We start from the raw sequence: 23,567 nt of genomic DNA, 5'->3' as shown, positions 1-23,567 counted from the left end.
GTTTAGTTTTACACAAAAGTATTTATAATAAATTGTTGTATTGTTTGTTGAATAGAATTACTGCATTCATCTTTAAATTCCTGCCAATATGACATTTGGTGCATTTAGTGGTTACTTTTATTTTATATTTTCAAACAACTGATTTTATTTTAATGGGGCTTTCCACAAATATTTTAATGTTAAAAAACTCAGCTTTTTTTCTTCTTAAATACGAGTCGCCATTGTATTGTCTTTGCAAACAGTCGGATTCTAATTAATATGCGGCTGACTGGATCAAATTCAATGCATAACATTTAAATACTTTACTCTAATTGGACATTGGCAAGATCTCAGTCCACAAGCGTTTATAATAAGATTATATTAAATGTTGATTATTATCTATTTTGCTCAGCGACTGCTTGGTAGCTCACGCGCAAAGAACCAGGATATTTGCACATTGTGTAAATAGTAGATCTTCACAAAAATCCTGATCTCTGAAATGCTTTGGGACTGCTATGAAAAATTAGTTGATGCCAAACTTTATTCGGGTGGGCTGACTTTGGCAGCTTTGAAGATCATGAATACATCAGTGGGACACCTTGTCATCCAGTCAGCTCTCCTGAGATAAGTGGGCGTTTGGCAACCCTAATGTGGGCAGGTACTTGCATAATAAGATGTTCTGATTTCATATCATCATTGTCATTGCAACTAATTTCAATCTAAAATGAGAATTTATAATAACATTTTGACTTTTTTTTAAAGTAGTCAACTTATTACCGTATTTGCCAGACTATAAGTCTGAGTTTTATATACACTGTCATCCTTCACCACTTCAAGGTTTCAACATTGGCAGCTTCAATACATTTCGGTATTTTATATTAAGTATCCAAATCAAAAATGTTCATTAAAATGTAAAAAATCATGCTGAAACTCGCAAGCGGAAGACAGGAGATGCAAAATTGCGGACGGCAGGGCACTCCTACCCAACTCAGCGCCAAAGAAGAAGCAAAATTTCACCATAAAGGAAGAACAAGCCGAATAATATAAAAGGCTGAATAGCATGACGAAGTCTTAAATTTTCCTCTTGATTGAAATTGATTGAATTTTGCATTCCACACATTGCCTCATAGAGGAAGACATCATATTGCCTTTTCCTTTTTGTTCGGTTTGGATTTCGCATCATATATATATATATATATATATATATATATATATATATATATATATATATATATATATATATATATATATATATATATATATATATATATATATATATATGCGAAATAAAAAAATATGATTTCGTATAAGACGCCCCCTCACAATTTTCTCCTCCGTTCACCTTCCGAGAGATTGCCATCTTTATAACATCTTAATAACATGACCCTAAGTGGAAATAATTCAGAAAATTTTAGTCAGACTTGGTGACCTTTTCTTACCACAATAGCATAAAAGTTCCCCAATCCACTTTTCTTCCCTTTAATTCTCACTAATCAACAAGTAGCAGAATTCTTGACTTATTTGGCATGTTAATCACACTGAACATTGTTTGAAAATATGATAGTTTATTATGTTGTGGAAAAGCAGGAATCTGTCATTTACTGTGAGGGCTAACATTCATTCATTCATTTTTCGTACCACTTATCTCCAAAGGTTGTGGGGGTGCTAGAGGATTTGGAGAGTTCAACTGACCTACTATGAATGTTTTTGAGATGTAGTAGGAAACTGGCGTACCCGGAAAATAACACATGGGCACGGGGGAACATGCAAACATCACACAGGAATGTAAGAACCCACCGGGGATTGAACCCTCAATTTCAGAACTGTGGACCAAACGAGCTCTGCCGTTGCTGCCGGGCCAACATTTGAATGATATATATTTCAGTCCCACTGGCAGCAGTAGGCATCCAAGTACTTTCAACAGGGAGGGTTGGCAGCAACCATTTGCTCCAATCCATAGTAAATTGAACAATCGTTGTCAATGGCAGTGAACAAGTTAAGGCCTAATCACCCAGCGTTCGAGACCACTTGGTGTCAAGTTGGGAAAGCAGCTGAGTCAACCTTCACACAAACACATACGTGTGTATGTGCACTCATTCAATGGCCCCTAACCCCCACATTAGCCCACATCTTGTAATGAAAACATCATCAATTATCTGTCGTGACAGCCCCCAGAGACCAAAAGCAGACAAGGGAGGCGTCTTTTTGCTGACTGACCCTCAGACGCACCCACACACACACGCACACACACACACACACACACACACACGCACACACACACACTTGCCTTTATTTGTGTATCAAAAAAACAGTAGCATCATGAGCCTTCCTTGCCAGTAGTGACCCTTGGGAGTGAGTAGGCAACTGAGAACAATTCAGGGTGTTGCATGGGGTCTTAATGGTAGTGATGTTGAGGGACTGGGGTGAGGGGTGTAATAGCATGACCAGAGCAGAGGGGTAGCCAGCGGTCCCAAAATGGCAGGATTACATGAAAGGCCATCTGTTCCCTGATTGATGGACAGAATGATGGATGGATTTTTTTTCTTTTAGTACTTTTTTTTCACATTGAGTAAGGAAGCATATTTGGTAACCCGAGCTGGAGGTCAGAATGGACCCTGAATATAAAGCACTGTTTGACCTCTCCCACACCAACATCAGAAATAACTAATAAACATATTCAGGAAATAGATGTTAGAGGACCATAAATGAACAAGGTAGATTAAAATTGTGTTTACAATTTCATTTCATACCTCTTTTATCCTTTAATTGCGGGTAAAGACAACAGTAGCGTTGCAACATGCCGTAATGACACACAGTGTCCACTCGCAGCATGTATTATATTCAACATCAACAATGTAATAGATGGTCTCAAGATCATGTGCTCTTTCGCACTCTTCCTCACTTTCATTTGCAACTATGTGTTATGAATATGCTTGCCTGCCTGTGGAGAAAAACTAATAACTCTAAAATGATAAATCATTCCTGCATTACAGAAGATTCACACACACTTGGATACACTGACATAAGTGCATTTGTGGGATGTGGAGTTCCCCACCACACTGTGGTATTTATTGGAGAGTGAGTGGCAAGTCCAAAAATGGAAAATACAGTCACAAGTTCTATCAAAACATCCACCATAGCAATCTTGGTAGAACTCTGCAAAGGACAAATAATTCTAGTAATTTGGTTTAACAAATGCTAATGGCGGCCCGATGGCGCGAGTGGTAAGTGCGTCGGCCTCACAGCTCTCGGGTCCTGGGTTCAAGTCCAGGTCGGTCCACCTCCGGGTTCTCCGGTTTCCTCCCACATTAAAAAAAAACATGCATTGTAGGCTGATTGGACATTCTAAATTTCCCCCAGGTATGGGTGTGAGTGTGCATGGTTGTCCGTCTCCTTGTGCCCTGCGATCGGCTGGCCACCGATTCAGGATATCCCCCGCCTCTGGCAGCTGGGACCCTAATGAGGATAAAGCGGTTCAGAAAGTGAGTTGAGATAAGACATCATGCTAATTTTTAATAAAATTTGGAGCATTATTCAAATGATTGTAGAATACTATTCAAAGATGCGCTGTACAGACCGTGACCGGACGTTTGGTTGGGACGTTTAGTCGCCCGGACCCAAACAACCGGCGACCAAACGTCCGGCGACCAAAAGTCCGGCGACAAAACAAGGTAAAACAACACGTTCTACGCATCAATAAAAGCCAACAATGGCCCTGAGCAGTTTCACTGAGCGGACGTGTGAGTGTATAAGAGTTTGTATGTACATGAGTCGTCCCCTTTGGAAGGGACGTCAGTCAGGGTCTTAACAAGTTCTCCAACAAAACACAATAAAAGTACGGGGAATTTGGAGCTTTTCTTTAGCCTAATAATTAGTAGGGCATTAAGTATGACTAAATAATAATTCACAGTTTGTATTTAGGGAATTTGAGCAACAATTTTAAATGGTAATTATCAATAACCTTCCGGGCGACCAAACGGCCGAGTACTGTACAAACAGTACCGCATTTTCACACCTATAGGACAGCTGGGATAGGCTCCAGCACCCCCCACGACTTTAGTGAGGATAAAGCGGTTCAGAAAATGAGATGAGATGAGATCAAATAATGTGTTTTCTATCGTGATAACAATTTTTGTCATATCCCCCTGGCCTAGGTTCACGAAAAATATTTGCATTGCATTAATAAGATTGCAAAAAATTCTAAATCCCTGCCAATATTTTACCCTTTTTCTTTTCAACCGACAACAAAGTTGATTAAAAAATGGATGTTGTACTTTCTTGCTTCTTTTGTTCATCAACTCAGCAGTTTTATATTAAAACTGCTTAAATTAAGTTCAGCGGCTTTGAAGAAAGTTTAGCATAGCCTTAGCGTACATGTGTGTGCGTGGTTGTGTTCAGCCAGCAATATATTAACTCTGCTTTAGTGTGAAATCACATTAACGCTAGCTGTTCGCCACTATCCATTAAGGCTGTTTTGGTGATCCGCGAGCTTGTCGGATCTCTTTTCTGGCTGCAGTCAGCACCTTATACTTATATGGCCACTGCCCCACTTGCAGTATACTATGTGTTTGCGAGCGTTTGTCATGCCCTAGTGACAGGTGCCTAATCCATTTAAACTGGAAGATTAGTCGGTGAATGATTGTGTTCCATTGCCATTAGGTTCAATTGCTAACTTTTAACCAGTGTAAACTCCTCGTCATGCTGTGGCCAAATGTTGTTGTTTTTTATTTGTTTGTTTTACCCCATGAAGTGTAAAGGCAATTTTGCATACATTAGTCCATTACAATCACTACAATTCATGTCAAAATCAAAATGTGCCACATACATGAACTGTTCACTGCACGCTCTAAATTTAAACCACGCAAAAATGATCTGATTTTAAAATTGAAAAATGACTATCAATTTTATTCACTTGACTAACAGGATTTTGTTGGGGGGTTTTGAATATTTTTCTCCGGGTTACTCATGGGAAATAGTTGACGCAGTTTAGCATGCATAGTGTGCGATTTCATAAACTTTAACAATTGTTTATAGGAAACAGTAAAAAAGGAAAATTATCAGCATGTTTTCAATCACTCAGATATTCACTCCAATCAGGAAAAAAAACACTTTAATTTGTTGTATGTTTACTGCTCTGTAAAACACTTGAAATTGCACACCAGGAACACTCAACTCCTTCAAATTGTTTCCGAGTACACCCCAGACAATAATCTACACCGACAGAGTCCTGTTGGTGATATGAGAAAATGATAGAATCCCTCTTTGAGCTTTTAAATTTCATTTTTCAATACCAGCATCAGATTGAAAGTTGAAAATCAAAGCTGTTTAGCTTGATTTCATTTCGTTTCATGAAATGGAGACTGCTAAGAGCTCACGTTACAGGCTAATTTTATTTTCGATTGAAAATTAAATATTTGATCATGCGCTCCAGTTGAAGGGTTGTCCTATCTTACTATCATTTTTTGTCAGTACTTTTTACAAATTACTCTCTGTGGGTTTGTTCAGTGTTGTCAGAGAATTCCAGTCAAGCAGGAAGTGAATGTAGATGAACACCAAGTAATGACGGTGAAATTCAGAGCCAACCAACAACGTAAAGGAAAAACATTTTCTTCCTTTGCCCTCATCCGGATCTTATTATTTTGATTTTTCTGGCGTAATCGAGTTGTCTCATTTCCCGATTCTTATTGTATGTGCCACACATGCTTCACCTCCGCCCAGCAATTGGGAGGTGAAGCAAATGCTGCTCACTTGTTTGTTACGGCGGATTAGCTCATTGATTTGTCATAGTGGTGCACTGATGGAGAAGATGAGGAGGAGAGAGAGCGAGAGGAAAGGCCGAGCTCGGGCACTTAACGTAAACTTAGCAAGAGGAGGAGGCAAATGGAAGGAAAATAAAAGAAGGAGGTTGTAGCGTGAGAAAGCTTTGCAAAAAGCTAAATATAGACAGACAGATGAAAGAGGGCCGGGGAAGGTGAGAAGATCTATTTGGTGGCTTCGCCCTCTGGAGCATCAGGGAGCAATTGTGAAATTACCTCACCTACTTTTCAGGGTTTCCCTAAAGCCGAGTTTCTAATTAAAACGTCAGGGGCAAATGGGTAATTATGCTAATAACGTAATAATATCACCAAGGTTATTAAAGAGCGCCCAAATTGCTTCCTCTGCGGATCAGCTTTCGTTGGCAGCTTCGTTTCACTTCAGTTGGGTACAAATAAGACACAAGTCAGAAAATATGGCAATAAACCATCTTGTTTTAGTGCCATTGACAGTAAGCCTGGGAGGCCAAACAGCAAATGTTTGCCAATGTGTTGAACATTTAAAAGAGGTTGAAATTTTGCCAACTACGCATCACTTCAAAATTGATGGTTCCTTAATAATTGATGGTGATTTGTATAACTGAGGGTGTAGTGGTTTACTCGCCTGCCTTCGGTGTGGGGAAGCATATCGATTCCCTTTCTGGTGCAGTGTGATTGTGAGTGCAGATGTTTGTCTGTCTCTATGTGTGCCTTTTGACTAACTGGCGACCAATCTAGAGTATAGTCCACCTTTCTGTAGTGTAGTGTACTACTGTGGTGTAGTCCAACTGGGATAGGCTCCAGCATCCCACATGACCTTTGTGAGGATAAGCGATTCGGAAGATGAATGAATGTCCAAGATTGGGCTGAAGAGTTCTTCATAAGTTTATTTCATTTTTTTCACCAATCATTTTACCATTGTACTCCTGTCAATTATATATTTATAGATATAACACTTTGACGAAAAGGGTGTTTGTATAACGCTAATGACACTTTGAAAGCTCTGGCATCATTGCCATATAAACTTTTGTTCTGGGGTTCCCCTTTGGGTCTCAGTCTTAAATTGACTAAATTTGATAAAATGTCTTAAAGAGGCATTCAATTCATTGTGGTAATATTTATATTTCTTGGATTTTAAATTCCAGTCCATTGCATGAAATTTTGCAACTTAATTTCTTACTGAATTTTTAAAACATTTTCATAGAAAGTTTGATTTGAATGTTTTCCCCAAAAGTTACATTTAATTATGTTTTACATGGTCTTGACAGCTCTTAAAATATCTTGAATTTTACTTGATGAAACTCTCAAGATAAACCTGAACAATATAGTACTAAATGTAACATGTATCCAGCAAGTCCGTTTTTTATTCTTTGTTGCACCTGTGTAAATCATCAAAATGGTAGTACCTCTTCCATCTGAGCCAGGAAAAATTTGATTCCAAACCCAACTGGCAAGGCGAACATATATTATCCATTTTGGCAATCGCCATGTAAAGGAGGTGCCACAAAGGGATCTTTGTTAGTATTTTATTTTTTTAAAGCATAGTGATGGCTGCTGTTCTGTGTGACATCCTGCTGTTTCCCGCTGCCTACCAGCCCCCCCACCTTCATGCGGTCCGGCCCCCCGAGGCCGTGGAAACAGCACACCTCCAGCTGTGGCTGCTGTTCACCGATGGCTTTTGGAGTGCCTCCCCTCGCTCAAATAGGCAGTAATTAAGGCTTAAAGAGGTTTAGTGGTCCAGCAAACTACATAATCACCCCTTGAATTAGCCCCGGCTCATCAGGCGCAACTCCAATGAGCGGCCCACCAACGCGCCATAAAGAGGCAGCAGTTGTCGCCAAACATTCGGACAGCCTCTGACAATATTCCTGGAATGGCCCCGGCTAACGAAGCACGCCCTCGTTTCTAGCGCTAACCAATGTAGAGCTTTGTCAAGACTTGACTTGACTTTTTTGTCTTGGAAGCTGACTTGACTTGGCGTACATGCTGGAATCCGCGCCGTACTTTCAAAAATACTTATGCCGTGTACATTGTGTACTTGTAGAAGTAAAGCTCAATTTACCTCATTCTTTGCAAGTGTTTTACTTTTGTTGTTATACAAAAATTGCAGTCTGTTAAATTCAAGTTTAACTGTACAGTGTTGTCTTCTCACACTTATTATTTATTCTCCTATTTTTTTTTTTATTAAATAAAGTTTGTTATTTTCCCTATTAACAACACATCACAACATTTTGGTGGGAGCTTTGGGAGGCTGCTAGAACTTCCATTCGCAGTATGTTAAGTGTTTGTACTTGTTTCCAGCCTTCTATTTTGAAGCACGATATTTATCAGCAAGGATTCCAAAAAGACTAACGCATCCGATGATGATCAATTACCCAAAAATGAGCTACGCTTCAAACATGCCGCTAACTCCATTAGTTTCCCAAAAGGCTACAGCATAGAGAGAATTCCCTAAACCAACAGGTTTTTTTTTCTTTTTTCATTGGAAAAGCCCTCATTAATGCATGAAAACATCTGTTTTCCCCTTTATCTCCAGGAGATAGAGACACTCAGACAAAATGCCAATTGTTGAATTATTCATGCTACAAGCTCTGAGACATTTAAGCTCTTTTTTTAAATCTCTTTTGTTATACTCCATCGGAGCAGGCACCAATCAGAGGAAATTAGGTTGGGTGAGATTTTGTTTTGTTTGCTCTCTTTTCTTTTTCTTTAATTGCCACTTTTCCCTTTGCCTTATTTGCTGGATTGCCTCGTTCCATTGATGTGGCCATGTGCTACCAGCCTCGTATAAAAAGCCAAAAACCAATGCTTAGGTGAAAGTACATGTATCCTAATGTAAAATACGGTCTGTTGGAAGTTAAACACTAACATTTGACTTGAGAGCAAGTCTTTAATTTTCTTCAGATTTTATTTTGTACTAACTCGTAATTATTACTTCAGTGCCTTACAACTAGGGCTGGGTGATCTAGCAGCAAATATGATGATTGTAGCAGGGTATATAAATGCTGCTGCATTTCTCCTGTTATATTGCAAGTTACCCCACTTAGAAGGACTGATATTTTCATTGTAGATGATGTCCACTGTAAGAGAGATAAATAAAACTGAAATCACAATGTATGACTTTTAACGTGTGATACAGCCACAAATAAGTACTTCAACACCTGTCCATCAGCTAGAATTCTGACCCTCAAATATCTGTTTGTCTGCCTTTAAAAGTCCGCCTCCACTCCCTGTATTATCCTGAATCAGATGCACCTGTTTGAGGGTGTTTGCTGCTTAAAGAAACCTGTCCACTCCATATAATCACTAAGACGCAAACTTGTAACATGGCCAAGACCAAAGATCTGTCCAAAGACACCAGAGACAAAATTGTACACTTCCACAAGGCTGGAAAGTGCTACAGAGAAATTGCCAAGCAGCGTGGTGAAAAAAGTTCCACTGTTGGAGCATTCATTCGTTCATCTTCCATACCGCCCATCCTCGAAAGCCTAACCAAGCTGTCTTCGGGCGAAAGGCATACTACACCCTAGAATGGTCGCCAGTCAGCCGTAGGGCACACAGAGAGACAGACAATCACTCACTCTTACAATCACACTGCCAGCGAGTGGTAATCAAACCCAGACTGCCCGCACCAAAGTCTGGCGGAAGAACCACTATAACATTGGGTGGCACTGTTGGAGAAATCATGAGAAAATCAAAGGATCTAAGGTTGATGGTCAAGCTCCATGTTAGATATCTCCTCATGGCGTATCAATGATCCTACAAAAGGCAAGGAATCAGCCCAGAAATACACGAGAAGACTTGGTCAATGACCTCAAAGAAGCTGGGACCACTGTTTCCAAGATGAATTGGTAATATGCTAAGACATCATGGTTTGAAATCATGCATGGCGCAAAAGTTTCCCCTGCTTAAAGCAGCACATGTCAAGGTCAGTCTTAAGTTTTCCAATAACCATTTAGATCAGGGGTCCCCAAACCGATTCTGCAAAGGGCCGCAGTGGGTCCTGGTCTTTGTTTCAACCAATCCAGTGTCGACAGTTTAACCAATTAGGGATCTTCTAAAATAATTAGCACCTGGCTGCAATCAAGCGATTACATTTGCAAAAGGTGTTCGCTTGTTTGGTTTGAATGAAAACCTTCACCCCGTGGAGCCTTTTGAGGACCGGTTTGAGACCGCTGATTTAGATGATACAGAGAAGTCATGGGAGAAAGTTTTGTAGTCAGATGAGACCAATTGAAAGAACGTTGGCGTCATATTCTCACTGTGTTTGGAGGAAGAAGAATGATGAGTACCATCTCAAGAACTCCATCTCTATTGTGAAACATAGGGGTGGTAGCATCATGCTTTGGTGTTGTTTTTCTGCACATGCGAGAGGACGACTGCACTATATTAAGGAGAAGATGACCGGGGCCATGTAGTATGAGATTTTGGTGAACAACCTCCTTCCCTCTTTCAAAGCATTGAAAATTGGTCGTGACGGGGTCTTCCAACAGGACAATGTCCCAAAACGCACAGCCAGGAAAACCAAGGAGTGGCTCTGTAAGAAGCATATCAAGGTTCTGGCTCTTGACTTAGACCCAGTAGAAAATCTTTGGGGATAGCTCAAACTGTTTTTCTCAGTGACAGCCGAGAACCATGCCTCATCTAGAGAAGATTTGTGTAGAGGAGTGGTCCAAAATCCCTCTTGCAGTCTGTGCAAACCTGGTGAAAAACTACAGGAAACGTTTGAGCTCTGTAATTGCAAACAAAGGCTACTATACAGATATTAATATTGGTTTTCTCACATGTTCAAATACTTATTTGGAGCTGTATCACATGAATTATTGTTTTAAAACATCATACAGTATTTTCTCGCATATTAACCGTATTTGTAGATTATCCCTCTCACTGTGGACATTTACCATGATTTCTAAGTGAGAGCATTTGTATGTCAATATTGATTGTCCTGAGAGTTAAATGTAGCCACACAATTCTACTTGTCGTTTGCTCATCAATGGAGTCTTCTATTGTGTATTAGCATTTTGCTAACGGGTTTGCAGGAACAAAGGGTTCCTAAAGGACTAAGGTCAGTCTTCACCATATTTTATCAATTAAATTTGTAATAGCTGATTAACTAAAATATTCTTGATCTGCAGTCTCAATTATAAAATCGCCCAGCACTACTTACAAGAGCATGTAGCACTCAACAATGCCTGAACAGGAAACAAATGTTGGGGAATGTGCTTGGCTTGTGTTTGAAAGTCTGCACTTGCTCAAGGTTTTGGCATAACAATGTGCTCACCTCCCCAAATATTTAAGTCAACCTCATACTGGCCTGGCAACGCTTGCAGTAAACAGTGTGTTTCTGAATGCGTGCATGCGTGTGTGTGTATCTAACCCTCGGGCCAAAAAAGGCCCCCCGGATTAGCCGTCTGGGAGCGGGCCCGCTGCTCCGCTTGTCGCTCACCTGCCAAGTCAACAAGCAGGAATCAACGTCCCGCTTGTGGATTGTTTACAAAAGCTTTTCCAAGGCGGCCATTAGCAGCATGCTAGCTCTTGTCAACGCAACGTTGATCCTCCGGGGGCAGCCTTGTGTAAAAGGGGTGAGACCCATGGCACAGTAAGAGTCTCATCTCATCTCATTTTCTGAATCGCTTTATCCTCATTTGGGTCGCAGGGGGTGCTGGAGCCTATCCCAGCTGACTCTGGGCCAGAGGCGAGGGACACCCTGAATCGGTGGCCAGCCGATCGCAGGGCACAAGGAGACGGACAACCAGGCACACTCACATCCATACCTAGGGGCAATTTAGAGTGTCCAATCAGCCTACCATTCATGTTTTTTGGAATGTGGGAGGAAACCGTAGTACCCGGAGGAAACCCACGCAGGCCCGAACTTGCCACATTAAGAGTGATGCGCATAAATAATAAGGAAGTTAAGCATTGTCAACTGACAGAGGTATGGAGAGTACTCACGCATTGTACTTAAGTAGAAGGACAGATACATACGTGTATAAAGACGAAACCTCTGATGTTTATCACCCATTTGACTTTTTTGCTCACACAGTTGATCTCAGAGTGAGAATCCTGTTATCCTTGGTTATGCCCTATCATGTCCAGTCATGACACCGGTTACCAATTAACTCATTGGTTGCCATTGACAGAAATAAACGTCCAATTCATTTTAACTGGAGGGGCTGCCAGTGAATGATGGTTTTGGTGCCATTGAGGGAGATTTTGAGTCACTTTGCACTGGGAGTGGCTACCTATGAATGTGCACTGCCATCCCTTCCAGTTCAAGGACATCTTCTTTGTCAATGGCCCTCAAACAATTATAACTTTTTGTTTTTGTTTTTTACCTGTGGAAAGTAAAGTTTCTTTACAGGTGTTTTTAAAACATTTTTCAACTTTCCTAGTCTTTTTTTGTCCCCTTCTAAGCTTTTTAGAAACACCATCACTATGCAGCACAGTGTCTTGTCCTGTTTATAAATATGTAGTATCTCTTTTTTGGGAGGTAAATCACATCAGATGACTGTGTCCCCGTACAATTTAAAAACTAATGTGCCATGTTAAACCAGCACACACACCACAGGAGCTTTAAATACCGCTAACACCGCGAGATGAAGACATTTGTGACATAATCCTTCCAACTATGAACTGGAACTGCAACCAAAAAAGTTATTGAAACATTTGGGAGTTATACTTTCCTCCAGGGAGAAACATGTTTTTATTGCAGTGTTATGGAAATGGCCGACTTTGCTTGGTTTATTAATTATTCCAATAAGATTTGAACGTTTTTCTTTTTTTTCTTTTAGAATGTTTAGGCAGTGGGATTGTGTATTTTTTAAAGAGAGGGCTATCTCTGCTATGACTCAAACAGTGTTAACAAAATTTTAGTCCACTGGAGAGAGATTCCAAGAAAGAACAATTTGTATTTTGCATTTGTTGCACATTTGTTTCTAGTTGGATTAGTTGTACATTCATTGTTGTTTTGCCTGATCTCTCTCTGATTCTAGACAGTGGAATCGTGATTCTTTTTAACATTGATGGCCAGAATTGTTTCTCATAACATAAAAGTCTACTGCAACAATGGTTTAAGTGAAATAGTCATGAATTGTTTTATGTACATTTGTTGCATTGCGCAGTTCATAACCACTGTATATAGGAGCTAACATGAGAAAATATATTCAAATCAAGTAAATCACATGCACCAAAATGCCGACTTATTAGTTGTATTTGTGAGTGCAGATTTTGTTCATATATAATTTTGCTCTGACTGACCAATCAGTGGAAGGTTAATTGGATTTTCTGAATGTTTGAATTGGATCGTCTGAATATTTAAATTACGTGGGCCACCACTGCAGATCCTGGATCTGGACAAATTAGATTAGGATAGCATCATATAAACTAGTCATGTCCTGAACCGATACTCAGTATTGGTGCTCAATATTATTTTTATAGTTTTCAGACCGTATCGGATTTTGTTACAAGATCGAATCCAATCCATTAGTAGGGTGTGTTTTCATTATCATCAAGATTTTCGGCTGCAGTAGATCAAACCATTAGCCAAACATGACTGCTGAGAGGAAAAATTTCTTTTTAGAAACTAATGATGGTAACAGAGCATAATGTAAACAGCAGTTCTTGAGGAGATACCTCCAGGGCTCACTTTGATACTAAAAATACAATTTGTCATTTAAGGATTAAATTATTTTTTGCATTAATTTTATTGGATGGAAAATTCTGGCATCTGATCAGTATTGGCATAACATATCTTGAAAAAAAATCAGATGAGAAGAAAAAAAAATAAATCAGCATCGGGACATCCCTCACCTCAACACCGAAATCCGTCCAATTGGACAAAAACTCAAAAGGTTTTCGCTACACAAGAAATTCTACAAAAAGACAAGTCACTAGGGATATGCATTGAATTTGCCGGAAACCAGGATTTAGGCTTCCAATGTTGCTCTGTTCTTCTAATAATATATGGGCGCTTTTGTTTTTCCAGCATCTGCCAAGTCATTGGTGCAGGTTCGTGCTTAACACCGTTGTAGTTTGGTTTGGTAAAGTCTGCCTTACTTATATTAACACGTAAAACAGCACCGAGTGAGACTGATAAGATGAGGGAAAACAACCCTCCCTCACGTCTGTCCTCTCCGTCCTGGCAGCAGAAAGCAGGCTGCGAGTTCTCATGAAAACACTTGTATATTTGGAGAAGACATATCATTAAGATAGAGCAGAGGGAGTGAGGAGGAGGAGGGGAGGATGCGAAGAAACTTTCCATCTGCTCCTTTCAAGAACCGATTCTCACTCTCTCGGCACCCTGAATCCCAGCCAAAGGCCATTAGGAGACACAGTATCACACACCTTATTAAAACTTCACAGTTGTGACAGATTGGTGTTCATTTGGCACGCTACAAAAGCAAAAGGGAAGAGAAGTTGTTTTTGTGCACGGACTAGTCTGTGTTTTTTTCTCCTTTTTTGTCTTTTCACTATCTATAGCCATATATATCACTATCCAATGGATATGGACGTGACTTTTTGAATGTCAGCAGCAAATGATTGATTGTTGTCAGCCTCTCCCAGTCAAAATGAATTTGACGCCTACTGCCGTCAATAGCACCATAAACATAATTCTCTGTTCATAAATCACGAGTCTTCCGCATGGGTCTTGGACGCTTGTTGTCTTGCCGACTGAACGTCGTATCAGACTCACATGACGAGCTCCTTCATGCTAGTGGCAAAATGTCTCTGTGCTGGCGTAGGATTGGGTTGACGTGCAGCAAACGCTCAAACAATACTGTTTTATGACTAATGATACGTCTGACGTCATTACATAATTTTGTGGTCAAATCTGTCAGACTTTTTGGTTTATTGGTTTTTTTCCAATTTTCCAGTCTACAAGCTATGTAGAAAAGGGGAATACAGAACATCTAACTCGTGCATTTCACCCTCTGGGTAGCAGACGTTGTGGCAAGTGATGCGCTTTTGGCATTGCAACATTATGCATAATAATTATAATAATAAAGATGATGATGATGACAATGATGATGATGATGACGATGATGATGATGATAATATATTTTAAATAATAATTTCAAATATAATGACTCAGACTGATACTGTTGTTATCTGCACAGTTTGCTTCTGGTTCATCTCATCTCATTTTCTGAACCACTTTATCCTTACTAGGGTCACGGGGGGGGCTGGAGCCTATCCCAGCTGACTTCGGGCCAGAGACGGGGAACACCCTGAATTGGTGGCCAGCCAATCGCAGGGCACATGGAGAAAAGCAAGCATTTATGATCACACTCATACCCAGAGACAATTTAGAGTGTCCAATCAGCATATCATGGATGTCTTTGGAATGTGGGAGGAAACCAGAGTACTCGGAGAAAACCCACGCAGGCCCGGGGAGAACATGCAAACTCCACACAGGTGGACCCCCACTGTGAGGCCGACGAGCTATCTCAAAATTAAAGCAGTGTCCGTGGTCACGTTTCCAAAAACCGTTAAACCCCTAAACTGGGGCTATGGTCATGCAAACAATCAGAAACCCAGATACACTCATATTCTATTTTTATAAACCTGAATACCCTCTCTGTGTTAACCGTTTTCGAAAGCAAGCACCTGTCTATATAAACTCGCTAATGACTTTGAAAGTATCGTCTGCACATGCAACATTCGCAAATCTGTTAAATCTGTAATTCTATTTGAACTGTGGAGGCTGGTAGTGATATTTCAAAGACATATCGCTATCAGTAGCACCAAAACATGATCCGTCACTCCGTTATAAACTAGACAGGGGTGGCGAACAAGTTAGACAAAATTGTTAAACTGCGAGTCAAAGAGCCACGAAGCAGCATAATAAAATCCAATCTGCCAATTTTTTTTAAAATATAATTTATTATTTGTTTTTAATGTGCCCTGATGAATTCTGAGTATGTTTTAAGAGAGAATAAATAATAAATACGAGAAACATGAAATGAGGCAAAGAGGCACATTCTATACAAAATATGATAAGAAGCAAAGAGCCACATTCATTTTGGCTGCAAGCTGCATGCGGCCCGAGAGCCACGTGTTTGCTACCCCTGATCTAGATGGGTTTCTGTTATTGACTCGATTATTCCGCAACTGGTGCATTTGGTTTCTTGTTGGCAAACAAGTTACTCTTCTAGTATGAATTCACACAGGGGACAGCAGTTTGGCCAGAAACAACTATGCAATTATAACTTACTACATGGAATTAGCCTCCCTGTGTTGCCCCCTTTTCTCCTTCCCCCACAGCCCATCACATGGACAAGGGGAATGCTGGGAGAAAAAGGGGGGGAAACGAGTGAAGCTCCCCTCTGCTGCGTCTGCCTCCCTTCAAACAAAACACAGTGCTGTTCATTATGCGGCATGAAGGAGTAAAAGAAATAGAAATATACATGCTGGCGCCACATCAATTTTACACGTCTGATTGTCGTGTTCAGCTCACATTGTGCCTGGACACACTGTTTTTCTTGTGGATAGAAGCAGTTAAACAAAAACTATAGTTGGGAATGTACACTTCGAACCTTGCAAGCAAGAACCTCCTGTCTAATTTAAATTTATATAAATTCATCATACAGTATCCGTCTTGGCAACCTCAAAGTCTAACCACTTTTCGGCCATCTGATGACCGAGATAATCAGGAGCAGTTAGAGATGACCTATTGTTTGCATACAATATGGAAGTGCAAATTGTTTCTAGTCAAGTTTTGTCAGAAATACACTTGACTTCTTCAATAAAAGAAAAGCAAAGAATGTCATGAAAAACTTTTTTTATGAGAAACAATGATTTTGCACTTCCATGAGTCAGTATGACAAACTGTCTTAATGTGGAATCGCTTCCTTCTGATGGCGAGCCAATCAGGGGAAAGAGGCGACAGATGCAGATGTGACCAGGAAGTGACTATACTATTTCCTTGAATACTATGGCAGAATGCAAAGTGGTTCTTGTAGACAGGTCAACTTCTCAAGTTTTGTCTGAAATACGCTCAATTTCCTCAGTAAAAGAGGAACAAAGAATATCACTAAATGCTTTCTAGACATGAAAACAATGTTTTTGCAAGTGTGGTGAGAAGCACAAGTGTTTTGACTTGTTTAACTCATTGTTCACCCTTTTCGGTTATTGAAGCCCATTCCATTTTTACAGAGAAGATTCATGTGTAATATGTGCCAGAAGTCCCAAAACGAAACAAATTAGTACATAGTTTATCAAATAATTAGATATTATTAAAAATGTTTGCATGTATGTTATTTATTTACGTATGTCTATATTTCCATTTCTCTTTATTTCTATTGAATAATTCCATAATTAATTACATGTACTTTCATTCATTTGACCAATTATTGTAATAAGTAATAATATAAACTATTTTCCCTTTAGTACTGGTAATTCTATTCTAATTTATTTCAAGAATCATTTAATCAACTTAATTTCAAAGTTGAGTTTAAAGAAATGTGATTTATAATTTCGTAAACTTGGCCCAGTTCTCGACTTTTTAGGTAGGGCAGAGGTCTGAGTCCATTCATACTCCAAAGCCAATCATGCAGCCATTTACATACACTCATCATGGGTGTGAATGCCGTACTAATTTTAGTCTTTTAATAATTGATTTCAACCGTAGGGTAAGATGATTATACAACGAACATCTTCAATGATTTTTCTAAAACCGAGAAAAAACAAGTTGGAATTTATTATGGATTTTCTCTAATCAAGAATGATCTATACGGCAGGGGCTCAATGCGTATGCATGTGTTCACCTAGAGCTTTTAACGAGCGTAAATTACCAGTCTGCTTTTATGTATTTGCTTGAACTATGAATATGAAAAGCCTTTCTACACAAGTCTACTATTGCTTTAATATCAAATTAGTCATTCCCCTGACAGGATGTCGCCTTAACAGTGCTTCTTTTCTCTCTCTTGTAGCATCCGTACCCATCAGAGGAACAGAAGAAGCAACTGGCACAAGATACGGGCCTCACTATCCTACAAGTCAACAACTGGTAAGTGAAGCTCAGCATCACACGTGTACTAGCGGATCGTATCCTTCCCTCAGGCCATGCCGGCTCCCAGTGATCGAAATTAACACTGCCACTCCAGCATGCAACTCACAAAACCTCAGACTCCACCCTATCCCAGACACAGAAACACTGCACTTACGGATTCACACTGCTGAGGATCAATCTAAACAGATATTGCCTGCAGTCATTTTCCAAATACTAGCGTTAATTAACAGTCGTACAACCAATTGAAATCATTCCTAAAAAAATAGCAGGCATGTACACAGTCAGCAGTGGTGATTAGCACATAGGATTTTGTATTACTTAGAAATCAACGTTAACGCTAACCAACGTTCAATCTATTTTAACTAGGAGAATTGCATACGAATGATTGGCATCAATAGCCGCGAATGAGTTCAAATCACTTTTTCATTTCTTTTTCTTATATTTATGTGATCTTTTCATGAGCAAGTTTTAATTGGGGGTAAGGAAGGGAGGAATTGTCATACCAATGGATTTTAGATTTAATTTTTCCCAAATACAAAAAATACATTATTCTGAAAGGTTGAAGCTAATTTCCGCCCACACCATACCAAAATTGTCTAATTTAGGAGAATTACATCTACCGTAAGGATGGTGATTATTTTAAATTTAATATTCCCCTGTATTCTCAAAATATTCTTAACTGAGGAAATTCAATTTCATGCTCTCTTTGCCATGTTTAATTGTGCCACTTGCTAATCAAGAAAAATGTGGTCATAGATGATGACTTTTTTCATTACATTATGGTATTCGTGGCCCTAAAAAAAGTCAATATAATAAATAAAGTAAACAATTAAATAATTTGAATTCACATCCTTAAAATGTCCAAAAATGTTCCCATTTTTTTATTTCCTATCTGACCATTCGCAAAAGCTATGCTCCACTTATATACTGTTACTGCTCCTTCAAGCTTTGTGACTCCAATGGTAAAATCTATGAGAGGGAAGTGTACACCAGGCTTTGTTAATGATTTGTTTTGAAGCAATACCAACCCAATATACTCCAGATCGAGTCAGAATTGCTTGCTGTATGCAGTGGAGGGTTAGTCACAAAATAACCATTTGTAGCGAAAGGGAAATTACAGCCATCACAGCATAAGCAGGCAGCCCGGCCTCCAAGTGGTTAGGATGTTGGCCTCACAGTTCTGGGGTCGAGGATTCAATTCCAGGTCGGTCCTCACTATATGGAGTTTGCAGGTTCTCCGTGGGCTTGTGTGGGTTTTCTCCGGGTACTGCGGTTTCCTCTCACATCTAAAAGAATGAATATAGGCTTGTTGGACACTCTAAATCTCCCCTAGGTATAAGTGTGAGCGTGAATGGTTGTCCGTCTCTTTGTGCCCTTGCAATTGACTGGCCACCGATTCAGGGTTCCCCCTGCCTGGTTCCCGTAGTTAGCTGGGATAGGCTCCAGCACCCCCCGTGATCTTTGTGTGGATGCACGGTTCAGAAAATGATCAGCAAAAGCATACAGGTCACAAAATAATTTGAGAAAGTGTGGACTAGTCATGCTGCTGTACTGCTGGGTGAGCTTAATTGTATCTATATATACTTGCTCAAGAGAATAAGATTTTTTTTAGTTTGTTTATTTTGGAGAAATTTAGCTAGGTTGACGCCGTACATCCAGAGTGTTTAATCCATCCAATCCAGTTTTTTCGCGGCTTTACAAATTTAAAGAACTGCACTCACCTAGATAAACTCTTGGGGTAGATCGTGTCCGTTTTACATCTGTCACAGGCACATCGCTTTACTATTTTGGACGTTCACTGCTCGTTCACCTTCTCCGGGCCTTCTATAAAGTATACTCAGGTACCATTTACAGTAACCACAGAAATAAGCATTGCGACAATGGGGAAATTGTAAAGCTTGATGGAGGTTGTCTCTTAACAATGGTTGGTAGGACAGATGATTGGTCAACAGTCGTTTTCTTGGGTGGAGGCCAATTAAATAGAATAAACATTGAGTCATCAGTGTAAGTATTTAATCAAAATATCTAGGACACCAAGATTGTAAATAAAGAAAATGAAGGCACCCTTGATTGTAGACATTTTCCATTTCCCTGTTAAAGTCACTGTTACTTCAAAATTTACACCATCTTCAAAAACCAGTGCTTTTATTGTTATGTTATCAACCAGGAAAAACATCTTTGCAATAAATTTGACCAATAAAATATGAGATAGGCCCTATTTTTTTGATCACCAATCATAATCAACTAAATACACAGACTTTTAAGATTTTACACATATTTTTAAGGGAATATGATTCGTGTTTTTCCAAGTTATTGCTGCATTTTCCCCCACCTCACACATTCATTTTGTTGACAGTTCACGACGTTTCTTTGAAGATTTGCAGTCTTCTGCATGAAAATTCACGTATTATTCATAAGGATTCCTCACTAGCTGGTTAGCTTAGCTTGAAGCAACCTCTATTTTAATTGGGTGCAAAGCCAGACTCAAAATTAGGCTTTTAACCTGAGGTAGCATTGAGGGAAAAGGTAGAAAGAGGTTCGACTTAGTGCAGTCTTATCAGAGAGATGCCTATCAGCACATACTCCACGTTATTAGCCAAAGATAATTAAAGGGCCAGCGTGGTTCGCCTAAGAGTGGCCCCCTGTTTGATCTGTAAAAATGAATCCTGGAAAAAGAGAGGCAGAGCCAAATTGAGACGGGAAAAAAAAACGAAGAGAAGATAAAGAGAGAGGAGAGCAGATTAATCCATCTAATGATGTTAACATGATGCCCGCCATTGTTCAACGGGAAATGTTCCACAGACAGGCGGCAGATTAACATGCCAGGCAGTCTATGGAGAATTCAATGCACACACGCACACAAAGGGGTGGAATAAGGACCGCAGGGAGGTTGTGGCATCAGGTGACCTCACTGAAATCAATCGGGGATCAATTCTTTTTGCACAGTTAAAAGCTAGTATCTGGGTTGCTTAAATTGCCTCTTTGGGGCCTGAACATGCCATAAACGTCATAAATGTTGATTCAAACAAATATCCTGGTGGGAACCTTTGTATTTTAGTTGTCCAAAAGGATCATGTTTTACTCCTGACATAAAGATACGTCCCATCCATTTGAATTGGGAGGGGTTGGCAGCAATTCTATTGCCATGAGTGGAAGGTACTCGGATGATTCGCCTAAAGACGTTTCGCCGACGGACGTTTGACAGACGGACAGGTCGCCGAATGGACGTTCCACCGAACGGTTATTCGGCCGAACGGAGGTTTCGCTGAAACGGGATTTGCGCGCTCGCCCCGCCCCCGGATCGTGTGTGTACAAGTTTTGCAACCTCGGCCCGCGGGCCATATACGGCCCGTTAGGATTTGTAATCCGGCCCGCTGAGTAGGTAAATCATATCCCCACGGTCATCGGAGGGGTTTCTCCCCGGGAACAGTGCTTCGTGGGCGGATTTTAATGACACATGCTGAGTTTCATTATCGAACTCCATATATTTCCCGAGTTTGAGCACTTTAAAAATCGGCGGGGGTTCCCCCTGAGCCTATCCGAGAATAGTGCACCGTGAGCGGACTGGGTTGGACGACGCCCCGCTGAATTTCTGCGAAACGTCCGTCGGCGAAACGTCTTTAGGCGAATCATCCGGCCACGTGAGTGGAAAGTTATGAGTTACTTTGGAGTGCAACATTTTGGTTTGAAATCGTAAAAGATGACTCTTACAATGCAATTCACCCAAATATGGGCCGATTAGAATCAGGTGTCCTGCAGATCTAACAGGTGGTAAATTGCTAAAAAGCTGCTGCCTCTTAATTGAAATATTGCCTAACCGTGATTTATTAAATTGGAATTTATTTGGAAAGATTTTTGAAAAGTCAGGGCACAAACAGCCCACAACACCAGTTTTATTTTTCTAAAGACATTGGAATCTGGATGATATACCATAACAAGATCTATAGAAAAGGACCCATGTTCAAAACTGAAACAATTTGGAGCAGCCATATTACATTGAGTCTCACTCCTGTAAAGTTGAATTCAGCCCATGATGGCATACTCAATCATTTTATGAACTGTTTATCTTCACAAGGGTCACATGGGTTGCTGGAGCCTATCCCAGCTAACAACTGGTACCAGGCGTGGGACACCTTGAATCAGTGGCCAATCAATTGCAGGGCACAAGGAGGCAGACATCCTTTCATGCTAACACTCATACCGAGAGTCAATTTAGAGTGTTCTACCAGCATACCTGCATGTTTTTGGGATGTGGGAGGAAACCTGACTGCCTAGAGAAAACTCATGCAAGTCTGTGAGAACATGCAAACTCTATACACTGAGGACCAACCTGGGATTGAACCCTCAACCCCCAGAACTGTAATTTTTTTTAAGATGGGCCAAATATCAAGTCTCAAGGAATCAAAAATGAAAATGAACGACCCACTTTGGTGCAAAGTTCATGTTTTGCCTTAATTGTTCTCCTACCAATAATTTGATTGTCACCAAAACCTACACAGGTATGCTTATTTTTATGTTGCAGTGTTTTATTTTATTTTTATTTTTTTGGGGGGGGGTCTCCTAAACGCACCCTGAAGGTGCATACAATGTGGGAGGTTTATCTCTGTTCTTTTGCGTGTATGGGAGAAGGGGGGTGCTTGTGTGTGTGTGTGTGTGTGTGTGTTTGTGTGTGTGTGTGTGTGTGTGTGTGTGTGTGTGTGTGTGTTTGTGTGAGAGAGAGCGAGGGCAGGGGTGGTTAATCTATAAGGCATTAGCTGTTAAAACCAGCACACTCGGATCCTGCTGCCCCCATATATTTTGGATGAAGTACATGTATGTGTTGCTGTAATTGTGTTCGTATTTTTCTTGTGCTGAACGAAACAATAACAGCAATAGAGTGAGGTTACATGAGGGGAAAGAGAGCTGCCATTTCGCTGTCATGTTGTTGCACTGTCCTGGAAACTCCATTGCCATTGGGTGTCGCCATAGCAACCCACCGGCGACGTTACCTCCTGACCCACTGATTTGGTGTCAATTTGCCTAGCTGCCACTCATACACACTAACACACAATGTAGAAAAGACACAGTGACATTTTCCTCAATCAGGATATCTGATGGAAATTGTTTTGAATCATAAATTCAATTTCAATACATTATTTCGTAATATTTTACATAAAAACCTTGCCTTTCTTGATATTAGTGAATGACTGATGGACAAGCTTGAAGACTATTTTGGACCCATCTCTTATTTTTACAGGTGTTTTCAAACAAATGCTAAAGATAACAATATTAGACTTTTAACAATTACTTTTGTTACTGCTATTACTAATAATGAATTGTTTTGCACTCCGGTTTCCTCCCACATTCCAAAGACATGCATGGTAGGATGAGTGGACACTCTAAATTGCCCCTAGGTATGAGTGTGAGCGTGAATGGTAGTTTGTCTCATTGTGCCCTGTGATTGGCTGGCCACCAATTCAGGGTGTCCCCCACCTCTGGCCCGAAGTCAGCTGGGATAGGCTCCAGCACCCCCTGCGACCTTAGTGAGGATAAAGCGGTTCAGAAAATGAGATGAGATGAGAATTGTTTTGCTGTGACCCTTGTGAAGATAACCAGTACATTTATGGATACAGTGGTGCTTTGAGGTCTGATGTCAACTGCCTTCGGTGGAAACAGGGTTCCTACATTCAAAGTTTCAGTGAATTAGAAATCTATCGCCATCCCTGACTGACTAGACATGATCATTAACTACCAACCTCTCTATTGAAATGTGTCTTAGTTTTCTCTCTCAACTAATTTTCCCTGTT

At 40.2% G+C, this 23,567-nt stretch overlaps 1 protein-coding gene across 2 annotated transcripts in view; it reads left to right on the top strand.

The window, feature by feature from the left end:
* Positions 1-23,567, top strand: part of meis1b (Meis homeobox 1 b) — a 116,887-nt gene that overhangs the window by 67,961 nt on the left and 25,359 nt on the right. For both annotated transcript variants that reach the window (XM_077612607.1, XM_077612606.1), the window contains exon 9: positions 17,702-17,778. In XM_077612607.1, the coding sequence (XP_077468733.1) occupies positions 17,702-17,778 (77 nt within the window). The remainder of the gene's footprint in view (positions 1-17,701; positions 17,779-23,567) is intronic.

Source organism: Stigmatopora argus, chromosome 11, assembly GCF_051989625.1.
Source record: "Stigmatopora argus isolate UIUO_Sarg chromosome 11, RoL_Sarg_1.0, whole genome shotgun sequence".
Taxonomy (NCBI): Eukaryota; Metazoa; Chordata; class Actinopteri; order Syngnathiformes; family Syngnathidae; genus Stigmatopora; species Stigmatopora argus.
Note: the sequence above shows the minus strand (reverse complement) of the source record. Positions and strands in the feature narration are given on the sequence as shown.